We start from the raw sequence: 15,274 nt of genomic DNA, 5'->3' as shown, positions 1-15,274 counted from the left end.
ACCACGGCACAGACACTATGCTATTATGATTCGTGTCTGGTTTTTCCCCCCTCATTGGGATAAAAATGTTGTATGCTTAGGATTTTTTTTTATTTCACTGTTCTATTTCTAATGGATTGCTCATGTGGCAAACAGGAAGTCTTTGATGTGTATTTCCTTTCTTTAATTTTTATTTATTCATTTGAGAGAGAGGGAAACATTGACTTGTTGTCTCATTTATTATTCTTTGGATGATTCTCATACGTGCCCTGACCAGGGATTGAACTGACAGCCTTGGGGTATCAAGAGAATGCTCCAATCGACTGAGCCCACCAACCAGGGCTAGTATGTATTTCTTGAATGAATGAATGAATGAATGAATGAAATCAACTCTTGTATTTTCCTTGGCAACGGCTATCTTTTTAAGAGTAGGGAAACTCTCACTTACATTATCCAACCCCTCCTCTCTCTCTGTCATTTACGTACTTATTATAATTTATTAGTATAGTTTATAATTCCCTACACAACCTGGAACATTACGCTTGCCAATTCACTGCTGAAGGATGCCTTCACAAAATTCTATCGCCGGCTGTGAGATGTTATGTGCCTGCCGGTCCACAAATAAATCTGCCTCACTGTCTGCTCAGCGCTGGTCTCCTGGCAGACGAGGAGGCATCGGGTATCAGCTCAGAAACGTACGTCCCCGAGCCTGCAATGGGTAAATCCAGCCCCAGTCACGGCGAACTGGTTGAAATGCATGCAGTTTGGAGGCTCTGATGGGACTCCACCCTCCTAGGGACACTTGACTGGTCCTTGCGTCCTTGGGTCAGTGCCGTGGTTATACAGTTCCAAGAGAGGGACACAGCGGGATGGCGGGGGGGTGGCCACAGACCTGTATTTAGGGGCGGGCCACAGTAAATAATATAGCGCAGTGGGCTCAGCATGGATGGGCCGTCATTATAACACTGGGCTGGTGAGAGACATTGGGTGGCCCAGCCTGGTTGGGTGACAACAGCCATCATGGAGGGTCGTAGGTATGGGGAGGACTCCACTTTCAGGGACCTAAATGGTGAGAAGGAGACAAAGGCACTCTGCAGTTGGCCCTTCAGCAGCCAATTTTATGAGCATTCGGGGGCCTTTTCGGGTCAAAGAGCCAGTTGAAATTTCAACTGAAACAGGCTCCAGGTGGGTGGAAGCTGGAGACGTAAGTGGAGCTCAGAGACCCGTATGAGAGGTGGGACGCGAAGGGCGCCACCTCCGAGGCGTGCACCTGATGCCTGACATCCTGCAGGTGCAAAGGACAGACGACAAGAACCTGAGTAGAACCACGCGTGGAGAAAGCAAGTTAGTCACGAAAACGCTCTGCGCAAAGAAAGCCCCAGGCCCAGACGGATTTCCTGGTGAAGCACACCGTTTGTTTTCAAGGCAAAGCGGCTGCAATCCTTCCCAAACTCTTTGGAAAAAGACACGTGGAGAGAACACCTTCCACTCCCACGATACGACTCGTCCCTGCTACCTAAATCAAACACCTTGCAAGAGATCCACAGGCTCACCTTTCTGTGAATGCAGATGTAAAACTGCTCAGCTGACACTGCCAAATCAAGACCTAGAATAAGGTGCACAACTGTAAAACTGCTAGAAAAAAATGTGAGTGCGTGGGTGTGACCCTGGCTTAGGCACAGACTTCTTACCTGCCCCACAGAGAGCAAAACAAGAAGAGAGAGAGTAGATAAATGGACCTGCATCCGAATTTTAAAAATTTGTGCTTCAAGGGCTACCATCAAAAACGTGGGGGGAAATCACAAAATGGGAATATGTATTTATTTACACGTTCTATATCTGGTAAAGAACGTGAATCCAGAATACGTTATTGTAAAAAGAACTCCAAGAACTCGGTAGGAAAAGCATGAATACCCCAATGAAAAACGGGCAAAGGACAGTAGTAGCCATTTCCCCCAGGAAGATACAGAAATTGCCAATGTCCATGTGGAAACACGTTCAATGTTCTCATCAATCAGGAAACGGGAATCCAATCGGACACCACGTTACACCCTGCAAGGTGGGGTATAGAGACAGACAAGGACAAGTGAGTGTTAACATGTAGAGAAATCAGGCCCCTTATGGTGGCAGGAATGTACGAGATAGTTAGAAAAACAGCCACTTTAGAGAAGCGTTTGGAAGTTACCGAAATGGTTAAACGGAGCTGTCACACCGCGCAGCAGCAACTGCGCCCTGGGCGTGCACTGCGGAGAAATGAGAGCGCGTCCCGGCACAAACGGCTGTGCGTGAAGGTTCCTAGCGAGGTTATTCACCACATCCGAAACGTGGGAAACACGCAAACGCCCATCAAAGACGAACAGTTCAAATACGTTCTGTCCATACAATGAAATATTGTTTGCACGTAAAAAATAACAAAATGCTGACAAGTGTGTGAACTGGGAAGACGCGAAGCTGAGTAACGGAAGTCACACGACGATGCACACACATGTGTGATTCCGTTTCTAGGAATTGGCACATCTGCAGAGTGGACCACATCTTTGGGGACAGGGGCGAATACGGATTGGGTTCCTTCTTGGAGGAATAACCTGCACACCTTCAAAACCTTCGAAAACCAGACGGCGCTGAAGTGCAGTCACTCTGCGAACACAGTAAAGGACCCTGAAATGCGCACTGCAGGTGCGCACACGGCACAGAAGGGTTTGCAGGGAAGCTCACGGACAGGGGGCAGCGGCGGGGGTGGGGAGACCCCTGCGGTCACCGAAGAGAACGCCACAGTGCAGAATGCATCTGAAAACCTGGATACTCAGCAAGTATGTAGAGAAAATATTTACACGCGTGGTCCTCGAAGGGACGCTTTGAAGAACACTGATGAAAAGGGAGGATGCGGGCTGGCTAACTCGGGCACAGAGGGAAGACTGGACCTTGGAGGACTAAAACACCAAACAAACAAACAAAAGAAACCCGGGGAAAAAAGGGACGTAGATGTCAGGAGCGGCTGTTGGCTCAAGATTTCTTTTTGCCAACACGTGATTCCTAGGCACGGATTTAATAAAGGAGCACTAGGGCAAAGGGGGGAGGCTGTTTCCGAACGATACTTAGGGGTTCAGAAACGCAGAGGAAAAGGCATTCTGCTGAAGTGTGCTGAAAACACAGGGGAGAGTATACAACCGTGTGTAACAAGGTATCATATATAATGTACACATGATTGTACCATGCATGTGTTACTGTGATACTACGTAGATATGTAATTTTATACACACACTGGCTACATGTCTAAGGGAAAAAACAATCTAAACACTTGTCTAAACACTTACTGGGATATTTTAGTAAGAAAGTAAGAGTCACATCAAAGGACAGAAACATTTCTGCATCCCAACCGGAAAGTCTTCCCCATTCCAAACTTCTCTCCTAAGTGCAGTACAGACTTCAGTGTTTTCTTTTTGGTTTTTAAATTTACTTATTTTATTTTATTTTATTTTATTTTTTTGCAGAGAATGCGCAGTGTTTCCCAGGGAGAGGATGTCATCCTCAGGTCCAGAGTAAAACGTGTCTCTGTCATAGTTCATGCCACCCACCCACCTGTGTGTGACCACACGCACTTCACACACCCAGCCGCCTGTCCGTGACCTCTGAACGTGGAACACAACATGCAGCCGTGGCGCTGAACACTGCGACAACCGGTGTACGTCACCTCCAATAATTTCAGAAGTCCACACAGCCTTTCGATTGGTTTATCTGCACGGAGACCCTCGCCCCGCCACGTCCAGTGGCTGTAACGGCATAAGATTGTTGCATTTCCTGTATTCAATTTTTCTGATTTTTTTTATACTGGGGGTTGCATCCTTCTCTCCAAAACAGCTAGTACTATTTTTAATCGAGGCACAAACTGCCCTGAGCATTCTTCCCGACTCACGCAATGAGTATTCTATGACGGAATGTCATTTGAAAGTACATGTCTTTTGGATTGGTGTTTCAGGATTCTTAGGGTATAATCCCAGCAGCGGAATTGCTGGGTCAAAGGGCAGTTCATGTTTAGTTTTCTGAGGAAATTCCATACTGTTTTCCACAGTGGCCTCACCAGTCTGCATTCCCACCAACAGTGCACTAGGGTTCCCTTTTCTCCGCATCCTCTCCAACATTTGTGCAAATGAGTGGATCCAAAAACTATGGTATATTTACACAATGGAGTTTTATGCAGCAGAGAGAAAGAAGGAGCTTATACCCTCTGCAACAACAGCATGGATGGAACTGGAGAGCATTATGTCAAGTGAAACAAGCCAGACAGTGAGGGACAAATACCATATGATCTCACCTTTAACTGGAACATAATAAATAGAAGAAAAAAGGAAGCGAATTATAACCAGAGACATTGAAGTTAAGAACAATCTAACAATAGCCAGGGGGGAGTGGGGAGGGGGGAGTGGGGAGGGGACAGTGAGGAGAGGGGATTACAGGAACTACTATAAAGGACACAGGGACAAAATCAAGGGGGAGGGTGGAGGTGGGGGAGGGAGGGGGGTCAGTCGGGGTGGGGTAGAGGGATGGGGAGAAAGGGCACACAACTGTAATTGAATAACAATAAAAAATTAAAATTAAAAAAGAGAGAAAGCACACGTCTATTGCCAGCACGCAGCGTGTCTACCCTGTACGGGTTACACTGTGCTGCTTCACAAACTCACTTGGAACCCACACCTTGGGCTACCTGGGGCCCAGCTCCACAAAGCCAGTGAGTAATTACCGGTGATTGGGCAGACAAAGAACAAGAAAGGGTAACAGCGGAACTGAATGGCCCCGGGGGGCAGCGATGCTACGGGGTGTGCGCATTCATGTCGGGTTTCCCACGCAGCGCCCCGCGCCAGGGTTTCAGGCGAATGCCAGAAGGAAAGAAAAATGATGTGTGGGCGGGAATGCGTGTAGTCCTGGGGTGTTTCAGCCTCAGCCGTCTTTAAGCTTCCCACTCAGACCGCCTTTTCCAGATTTTTCCATCGTCTGACGTGACCAAAGTAATTTCTGTGAATTTAGCGAGGGACGGGAGGGAGGGCTCGCACAAGGCAGGCAGCCCCTCATCTCTTAGGGATGGTTCCCAAACCATTTCTCTCACCGAATCATCACCAGAATCTTCATTCCCGGCTCACCCCAATCGAGAGAACCTATCTTGGGGGAGCAGACGTATGTTGGGGGGCTCCATTTCAATGCTTCTCGGTAGGTCTTCCCAGATGCCCCCAAGCTCAAATACCCGTCCCTCTCTCATTTTCCTTCAGAATGATGCTTTGCCGCCGATGCAAAGAAAGACTATCTTATCCAAATAAATTAAAAATGATCGACCCTTCAAACAGTACCTGAGAGAGAGCCCATCTCACCCGAATCCCCCCCAAAGTCATCCACCCTTCAAACGCGCCGGGAGAAGCACAATGAAGAAAAGGCACAGAGGTGAGAAAAGCTACGTGGTTCCTTCAGAATTAGGAATCTTAAGGACACTCAGTTTTGGACATAAATATTTCTGGGAAAGAACGTTTTTGAAGCTGCTACCAAGCCAGGCTGAAAGGACACGGTGGAATCGATTAAGTGGCAATTACTGAATCGAGCCTCTAGTTTATGGAATCAATTCTTCGATCAAGTATGACTGAACACTGTGATTTCCAGCCATGGCTGTGCAGGGTTAGATAAAGTCCCCCCTTGTTTAAAGAAATCCTGAATCTTTTTTTTTTCCTTTTCTTATTTTTTATTGAGTTTATTGGGGTGACACTTCAGAGTAAAATTATGTCGGCTTCGGATGTACAATTTTTCTTGGTCTCCTTGTGAACGATTCAGGATTCCTTAAAAGAAGTTGGAATTTCTGGCTCACGGCTCTGTGCATTCGAAATGGAAAGAGTCCTCTACTTTCTATCCACCCTGACTTTGTTCACGCAAAGTATCCCCTGGTTTGCCATTTCCTGAAGTTTGCTGTCTTCCATGCCCCTCAGTCTCCTGAGAACGAGGGGTCGTGTTGGCTTTATTCAAATGAAACTTCACGGGCCCCTCGCAAGTCCCCCAAACGTGGGCCCCCCACTCAGTAAACCCTCCCCTGTGCTGAATTAAGCACAGGAACGCAATGGGCATTTTTAGCCACGAGGAGGCGGAAGAGCGAAGTTCGTGATTGTTCCAGCACTTTGCTTTATTCCTCTGCGACTAAGAAGACTAGACAATGGAAGCTGTCATTAAAACACAGAAGCTAAAAAGGCAAAATAGGCAAAACCATGATGTTTTGTCACAGCCAGACTTCCAGTTCCTGCCCGCATCAGCCACAGCAAACAGACCGATCGCGGTGTTTCCAAATGAGGATTGAAAGCGTAGACACCCACTGAGAAAGAAGACAGTGAAAATTTTTGTCTTTTGTCAAAAGTTTCTTGGGTTTTCTGCTCTGCACGGCTTTGGCATCTGAGAAGTCATGTCCCTTCTTCCCGGGTGTCTCCGCCCCTTCCCCGTGTCTCCATGGTATTTCTGCATTGCTTGCCGTACATGACCGGCTCTGTCCCTCAGCCCCCTGTCCCCCGACTGCCTGATAACCTCCACCACCTGCCACGAGGTCCGACTCCATCTTGCCCCTGCATTCCGGTTTCTCACCCTTCTCCCAAAGTCCTTTTATTTCCCTCCTGGATTTATGTTTCCCCACGCACAACACTCTACCCAGGCTCACTACCTGGGGTTCACGTTGCCCTGTGTTTTGGGGGCGTTTGTTTCTTGTTTTGTTTTTGCAGCTTAGTCGAACTTAATTTCTCTGTTAAGCTGGAGAAAGGAAACTTTTCCAGTTTCAGAAATGAAATCAGGGGAAATGAGAGAGAAGAGGAGGAAGCAGTTTGGAAGGTAGCATCCGGTCATGAAAATCCTTGAAAGGGAAGATTTTTTCCTTATATGTCCATGTATGAGCATATGACGTCATAAATAAGGTGTGTTCCACATGTCATTTAAAAGAGAATTGCTGGCCTGTGAAGCAAAGGGTCACTGGTTCGATTCCCAGTCAGGGCACATGCCTGGGTGGCAGGCCAGGTCTCCTCTGGGGGGCATGCAAGAGGCAACCACACATTGATGTTTCTCTCCCTCTCTTTCTCTTTCCCTCTGTCTAAAATAAATAAATTAAAAATAAAAAATACATATTAAAAAAAAGAGAATGCTAATAAAACAGAAAAATAAGAGAGAGAAAAAATATCCTTAGGAAAAAAAAAACAGTAAATACCAAAAAAGAATAACCAGCTTGAACTCCCAAATGAAAGAGGATGCTACGTAGCATCTCTACAGCAATGTGACGCTTTTCAGAGGATAGATAGCCAGTGCGTTACGGTGATCCACAAAGGTATCGCTGACGAAAAACGCACCGGGAATCCAGACTGCAGGTGCTGCTGGGAACTTACCGATCCTCTTCTGCAGTGAGTCCCGGCTCCTCCTGTTCAATGGACTCGGGCAGGGACCCCAGCATCTCACGAGGACAAGGGCTCGGGCTGACGCCCCAGACACCGCCCACCCAGCGTGCATGTCCGTCCGATGGAAGCCGCAACGCCCCCCCGGAGTCCAGAGCAACGCAGTTGACCACACACACCACAACGGACACCCGTGCTCTCTTCGTGTGTGTGTACGACGCCTTCACTTCCAACCATTTCTGTCTCACATGCAAAACTATGACGTGGACGGATGTACACGATGAATGACCTTGGAGAAAAGGCGAGCTTCAGAACACAGATGGCTGTCCCCCAGCCTTCCCTGAGAAAGAACCTTTGCAGCCAGTAGCTTACACTGTACCTGGAAAACGAGGCGGCATTTCTGATGCTTTCAATCCTTGAAAAAGTCAATGATATAAACCTCTAGGTAACATTACTTAGGACAACGAGACACCCGTCAGGTGAGAAATCTGCTGAATCATCATTTGGGCCGAAGGTCTGAACTTTATTTATGGGACATCGGGTCCCTGGATGGTGGCAGCAGGAACACACCCAGCTTAGCGACAGAGCGTTAGGTCTTTGATGTGACAATCGCCACTGCCGGCACAGACACCACCATCCCTGGCACTCACCATCGTGGACCAACCGTCGTGGCTGAGCACGAGCGATTCAGCCAGAGAGCACTGCCCCCTGGAGAAACATACAGATACCCTGGAAGTGCCGAGTCACGATTTTGTGTCAGGGCAACCGCCACATCTTTTTGTGCCATTACGGAACCTCCACCCGGGGCTCCAGTGGCATCTGGTTTCCCAACTCACACTGCACTTGAGCTCATTCACACTTGGCACCGACGGCCAGACTGGAGGCCGCAATGGCACAGGAAGGCTGGGGCCTTGGCTTCCGTGACACCTGCTGCCGCTCCCAGGCCTGATGCCGACAGACGGTATCTCGGTGACTCAGTTCCACCACCTGCGCCGGGCCTTCGTGTCCCTGTCAGCAAGGCCAGTGGGTCCCTCCTCAGGGGTTAAGTCTAGTAAAACCTACAGCAACCTGTTGCTGGCCCCCCGCAGGCCCTCGATAGCTGCTAACACAGTATATATGGGGTGGGCCAAAGAGTTCGCTTGGTTCTTTCCATTCGATGGCTCTCTCTGCCAGGGCTTTAGGTGTCTTTCACTTCCTCAGAAACAGTTCTGTGTGGCTGTACTGTGACAGCTGTCATATTGGCATGCATTTTAAGAAACCTTATCAAAATGGGTGAATTTGGGTGCAGCCATTTTAGCATTGAAGGTGGAAGGAAATATGCAACATTTTGGGCACGTTATGCCTTAGAAAGGTAAAAACGCAACTCCAATGCAAAAGGGAGATGTGTGCAGCGTGTGGAGGAGAGAGTGTGCAAAGCTCTGTGCTGGAGCCTTCTCGCCGGACGATGCTGCCAAGGTCAGGTAGACCAGCTGACGTTAATGGCGATGAAATCGAGACGTTAACTGAGAACAATCGATGTTGTATCATGCAGGGGAGAGCCGACATACTCAAAATAGCCAAATCAATAACGTTGCTGGTGGAAATGAAAAACGTGTCTTTTATTTTATGGGGAAAAAAAACCTAAATGGACTTTTTTGGTCCACCCAACAGACAGCACCATTTTGGAGCAAAAATAACATTAAATATACCTGACACATCCAAGCACGGGATAACCAAACATTTACCACACGAGCTACACGAAAATGAAAATGAATGTTTGAATGGAGGGGGACCCAGCCTACTGACAATGCCGGCCGGCCACGTGCAAACTGGACACAAGTCACGAGGGAAAGGAGAGGCGAGAACCGTCGACAAATAATGTTGAGAGGGTTCCGTCAATGAGCATCAGGGAGGAGATCTCTTTTATATCAAAGGTGTTTGAACAACCATTAAAAAAAGAGGCGGATTCCAGGCTACGCGAGTTTTAGATTTCTACGCCTTCCTAATGACAAACACGTACAGCCGGCCGAGTGAGAAACATGCTCGTCAACCAGCATTGTCTTTGCAAAGAATGGAACACTCGTGAAGTCACGAGACCTCGTGTGGGTACGAACGATCACTTCCTGGCTCTGATGATGCAGCCCAGCTGGCCTGGGACAAGCCCAGTGCATGAAGGAGAGACTGGCAGCTCTCGGAGCGTCCTGGACTGCCCGCTCGAGGACATGGTCCACGGCTAACAAGACCGTGACTCGGTTCTCATGAAAGAAAACGCTCGCATTTCAAAAAGCCCATGTGAAGACCTCACCGACTTCACAAGACGATCCTTATTTTTAAAATTCCGGTGGCTTAGTTTAGAGGGTGGCATGTGATGGGTAGGAGCCATTCCATTTGTGGCCATTTGTGGCGATCACTTGTCTGAATCGATAGCGGTATTAATACGATGTCCAGTGAGATTGGTAACAACGGAAATCATACGGTGACTGAGTGTCCTGGTTCCTTAAATAAATAACGTTGAGATGATTCCATCAATAAGCATCGGAGAGATTTCTCTGAGGTTTTTAAAAAAGATTTTTATGCATTTATTAATTTTTAGAGAGGGGAAGGGAGGGAGAAAGAGAGGGAGAGAAACCTCAATGTGTGGTTGCCTCTTGCGCGCCCCCTACTGGGGACCTGGCCCACAACCCAGGCATGTGCCCTGACTGGGAATCAAACCGGCAACTCTTTGGTTTGCAGGCCAGTGCTCAATCCATTGAGCCACACCAGCCAGGGCTGCATGCATGAATTTTTGAAAGGCACCTCAACAGTATTTCAACGTTTGGCTGAACTCCCATCTACTTGCCCCCGCAGCACTCACTGGGATGAACATTTCATTTGATTACGACTTAAATATCTGCAGGCAGACGACTTAAGAATAATTTTGAGACCCATCGTAGTGATTTCCCGAAAGCCAGAAATGACTGGGGGCTACCAGCTTGCAAAGGGACCGTGGCAAATGCTAGATCGGATAAAAAGAGAAACTGAGTCACCTTCGGAAGCCTCTATCACCGCGTCCAATCAGCAGAGTTGGCCCATGTCACTCCATCAGATAAAAGGGGGTCTGTGATCTCCTGAGGCTGCACAGCAGCTCCCCACGGAATGTAAATAGAGGAGCACAGAGATGCTGAATGGCTCCTTTCACGTCTCTGCTTCCCCTCACCCTCCGCACCTCCCCAGAGCTCTTCCTTAAACTCTCCAGAGCAAAAGGTAAACTTCGTATTTTTCCACGAGGCAAGTTCTAAAAGCAAGCTTTCTCTCTCTCTTTAAACAAATAACTAAGGGCTTCAAAACTCCTACATCCCTTTTCACGATAAGCACTTGATTCTCCGGTGAGCCAAATGCGTAAGAGATTACCTTGTAGAGCTGCGTTTGGCAGCAGAGGGGAAAAAAATCAATTTCTTTTGAAATCTCCCCTTTTAAGGCACACCCACCGGTCGTGTGCGCGCAGGAGAAATATGCTGTGATTTCAGCAGAGCAAGACATTGTGCAATGAATGCCCATTTCTTCCGTTCACAGAACAGCTCCGGGGTCCTGGCTTACCCTGGACAGTGGAACATACTGCCCCTTTTGAAAGGCACAGGGGGGGGGGCCCTGGCAGGCTGCTTCCTCCCTCCCCACCTCTCTCTCAGAATGGACCTTTTGTAAAAGATCAGAAAACACGACTTCCTGTTTTCGACAGGAGTGGCCAGAGGCAGCAGCCAGAAGGCTCTGAAAAAACGCTCAGACTGGAAAGTCATCGCTCCGTGAAACTCCCTAAAATTATTCCACAAATATCTGGCTTGCGCAACCCATGAGGAAAAGAAAATAGCTTTGGAAACATCGGGGGAGGCGGTAGAAGGAGTGGTTCGCATTTATTGCTACGTTAGAAATGCATTTCTACCACTCACCCCATTCTGCGGTCTTTCGTGAGTGAATGTTTTCACAGGTGAATGGAAAAAAAAACCCTCAAAATAAAATTAGAACATCAAGTGGAAAATACAGTGTTCTTGGTAATATTTATCTATTTGGAGGGAACAAGTTCAGCCACATTTCTGTTGAACAGAGATGGCTCCATTCATCCGTGGTATGTGACATACACATCTCATGCTCAGAAACCAACACTGCATGTTTGCCTTGGAAACCGACACAGCTCCTTAGGTCAAGGGGCATTTTACGCCCGAGCTGTGCGACCCAACAGGGACAGCCATCGAAGGTACGCCTTCAAATACGCCTCCCAAAATACATACTCCAATACCCAGCTGGAGAAAAATGATCGAAACAGCAAAATAACAACTGAGTTGCTTGAATGCCCACGCACTTAGCCGATGTGCTATCGCTGTTCATCATAAATATAAAATACAACTAAGACTTAACATGCATTATCGGCGGAAAGGATGGTCCTTCCAACACAGACAATCCGCTAAAAAAAAAAGATTAGGCGAAATATTTTTTTTTCCAATGCACAAGAAACAACCCATCTACACAAGTCCCAAAGAAAGCTACCATCCACGGCCACTGTCACATCATCAGCCGTGACCAAGTGTAGGAGCCCACACAGCACATCGCACACTGTGTCCCTGGAGAGTCCAGAAAGGGGCAGACAGATCCTACAGCTTCCCTGGAAAGCAGAACTTCCTAGCAATCGACGGTGGTACCACCACGGCAAACAGTCCCCCAACAGAGAAAGCAGAACTGCTCGGAGACTCACCCAGAATCCCCAGGCGGTAGTTGACGGTGATGACGATGACGTTGCCGTAGCTGGCCAGGATGCTCCCGTCGATGATGTTGCCGGTGCCTTCCATGTACGAGCCTCCGTGGATATAGACCATCACGGGCTTCTTACTGCTCTGATCATGGATGTCTGGGGAAAAACGGGAAGTGGGGGAACGATAAAGAACCACAGCGACTGAACGGGTGCTCCCCCCAGGACACCGGGCACTCCTTACCCTTCCTACCTTTGGCCTGACTCACACCGCTCCCGGTATATTGTAATCACAGATGCCGAGGCAATGCGAGCTAGGCCAAATGGGCGATGTCACTGCATTTCCTACTCACAGAAATGATATTTTGAGAAGCACACCGACATCTGGCGGGGTATGCCTACGTGTGTTTCTGCATCTACCTAAGACGCATTTAAACGACAGAAGGAAAAGAGATGGAATAAAAGTAACGCAGGATTGCAACCTCGAGATAAAATTATTGAAAAGCGTTATGTTTTTCCCAGGCAATGGAAACTCCCGCTGTGATTTCCCACCAATGCGGTGAGGGCTTTGTTAGTTTATTGGACAATGATGCAGGAGCGGCATTTTGCAACGGTCTGTGAGGGTCGAGCCCGCTTTTGGGAAAATTTAGGATGGAAACCTAAACGTTTGGTGTGACGTCTTCCTGTGGCCTTACTTCCACGTTTGAGAAGTGTGACCTGGGTCATAATTATTTCTGGACATGTCTCCGCCATGTACATATCTATATGTCTCCGTGTAAATCATTTCCGTATCTGCCATCAAAAGAAAATCACTTCTTTTTCTGTCTTAATTCATCGAGGCGCCTTTCAAAGACGAGAAAGGAATTTCAAGGACATGAGCCACCCTCCTTTGGAACAAGTGACTTATAAGGATAATCTCAAAATGAGCTCATTAGTGACCACTATATACAAAGAGTCGAGAAGGTTCCAGAAACCCACCGGTCACAGTCAAGTACAGAAACCAGTGTCAAGCTGCCCTCGGCTACTGAATCCACACAGCTGAAGGACAACCTCTTACGTTCTCAAATAAAATTCAAGGAGAAAGGAAAAATGCTTCGTTAATGATTTATTCATCCTACGTGAAGTGGCCTTTTTAAATATACCACGGTCACTCTATGTGGTGTTGGGCACGGCCCTGGCTCTCTCTGGCTCCTGGTTTGCCTTCATTTAGTAAATCTTCACAGGCTCTTGGCTGCTCTACCGTGGAAAAGGGAAAAGGCAAGGTTTTGACAACCTGCTTTCAGGGGTTTCCTCAGAGAGAATGTGAGGTTAACATCTCTTGCCTCCCAAGACACAGAGAACTAGGTTCTCTTGAACTTGAGGATGTTAAGCTCCAGATGCCGTATTAATTCAAAGGCTAACCAAGTTGTCTTAAGAGAGCCGTGAACACGGACTCTAGTGACCCGTGGAAATACACTAAAAAGAGAGAACAGAGCCCAGATGCAAACGAAAGCCCTAGACTCTCTAAGATAACCAGAAGGAGGGGTTTTTTTGTTATTTAACAAACAGGGTCCGGCAGAAGTAATGCCTGCCTGTGTGTGGCTGGTAGGGTATTAACATAGGGGTAATAGTTTACAGTTTTAATTTGAACATTTCCCCTAAAATGGCATAGGGCATGCTTGAGTGTGATATTGCTATGGTGCAGAATTACATGCTTATCATTTTGTAATAAAAAGGGGCACCACCTGTGCCAGACCCCGTAATTTCTGAATACCTATAAAAGCGCGGGCATGCTGGGGCCGTCGCCAAAGGCCAGGCTGGCTGTTGAATCGGATGCAGAATGCGATATTCCAAGGCCCGCAGAAGAGATTTCTTATCTCTTCTCCTCAGGTTCTGCAGATCAGCAGAGCTCAGGGAAATAGTAATAATTTAAATTGTCTTCCAGCCAGAGAGCCACAGGTTGCTGCCGGGCCTTCCTGTGTTTAGGCGAACCAAGTGTGTGTTAGTGCACTGTGTTCCTCAGACCCCGACGGTGGGACGCCTCCGCGGGGACTGTATTTTAGACCTTACGTTTCTGTTCTTTTATACCATTTATTCAGTGTGCTGGTGGGCCGCTTGAGATGTATCTTTCATCCTTTTTTTAACAAAATCAATTTAGGCCTGGGGAATAATCTGTCAAGCATTTAGTTACAGGGATCCTTCAAGAAACTTTCCGTTGGAAACACAGGAAACTTTTTGGTTTTTTTTCCTGACAAAAATGTTTAGAAAACATCCATGGTATAAAAGTAAAATACATAGAACTAGATTTTTTTTTTTTTTTTACTTCCTGGGTATGTCTACTTTTTTTTTTTTTCTTTAAATGATGCGAAAGGCAGTCCTGAAAGAAAAAGTTAATACACGTTTTCATGTATTTCACTGTGAACCAGAGAAGGTTCTTGGAAACCTGGTTTGGAATCCATACTGAATCAGTTCTGTTTGAAAACCAAACAAAGCCGGACACGCCAGCCACCCAGACAGCGCTACAGAGGCATCCCGAGACGCTCTGCAGGTCACGGGCGGAATTAAGACCCGAGGTCCACAATACATGAACGCACAAAATAACAGAAAAGAAATACATGCATATTCTGAAATCCCATTTTCTCTTCTTGTGACCAAGCCAAAAAAAAAAAAAGAAAAAAAAGAAAAAAGGAAAAAAAAAAGGAAAAGTGAACTTGTTTGTAAATCACCTTTGGTTATTCAGTTCATATTTACAAACAACGTCGATGCGGCTTCCTACGGGCACCGTGAGGAGTCTACGCCGCCATCGGGATGAAAAACGACTGTTTCCAAACAAGAAGACAATAAAGAAGCACACCAAAGTGTCCTCACTTCGGGTCAAGGGAGGAAAAACAGGTTGAACGGAAAAAGAAAAAAAAAAAAAACAAGAGATACCAAATCATGCATCAGGGTCGAAGTTGGAAAAACCAAAAAAAAATACCTTCGTCTTCACCTCCGTCATTACTGGTAATCTCCTCTGGGTGCTTCTTTGTGTTGGCTCCTGGGGTCACATTGCGCAGGAAAATAAAGGGGGAAAGAATTCAAAAACAACAGGTTTGCAAAAAAAATCAGGAGAGAGAGAGAGAGAGACCACCCAGTAAAAGAAAAAAAAATGTCATACAAAAAAGTTAAAATCTGTTACAGCTGGATTTCAAAAAACTCAAATTGGGTGATGCAAGATGCGTAGAAA

At 47.0% G+C, this 15,274-nt stretch overlaps 1 protein-coding gene across 1 annotated transcript in view; it reads right to left on the bottom strand.

Moving 5' to 3' along the window:
- Window positions 1–15,274, bottom strand: part of LOC112313310 (neuroligin 4 X-linked) — a 159,896-nt gene that overhangs the window by 68,750 nt on the left and 75,872 nt on the right. Inside the window, exon 2 of the mRNA XM_024569846.4 lies at window positions 12,076–12,228. Coding sequence (XP_024425614.2) covers window positions 12,076–12,228 — 153 coding nt within the window. The remainder of the gene's footprint in view (window positions 1–12,075; window positions 12,229–15,274) is intronic.

The sequence above is a fragment of the Desmodus rotundus genome, chromosome X, assembly GCF_022682495.2.
Source record: "Desmodus rotundus isolate HL8 chromosome X, HLdesRot8A.1, whole genome shotgun sequence".
NCBI lineage: Eukaryota > Metazoa > Chordata > Mammalia > Chiroptera > Phyllostomidae > Desmodus > Desmodus rotundus.
The sequence above is the reverse complement of the archived record's forward strand: the minus strand, read 5'-3'. Positions and strand labels throughout refer to the sequence as shown.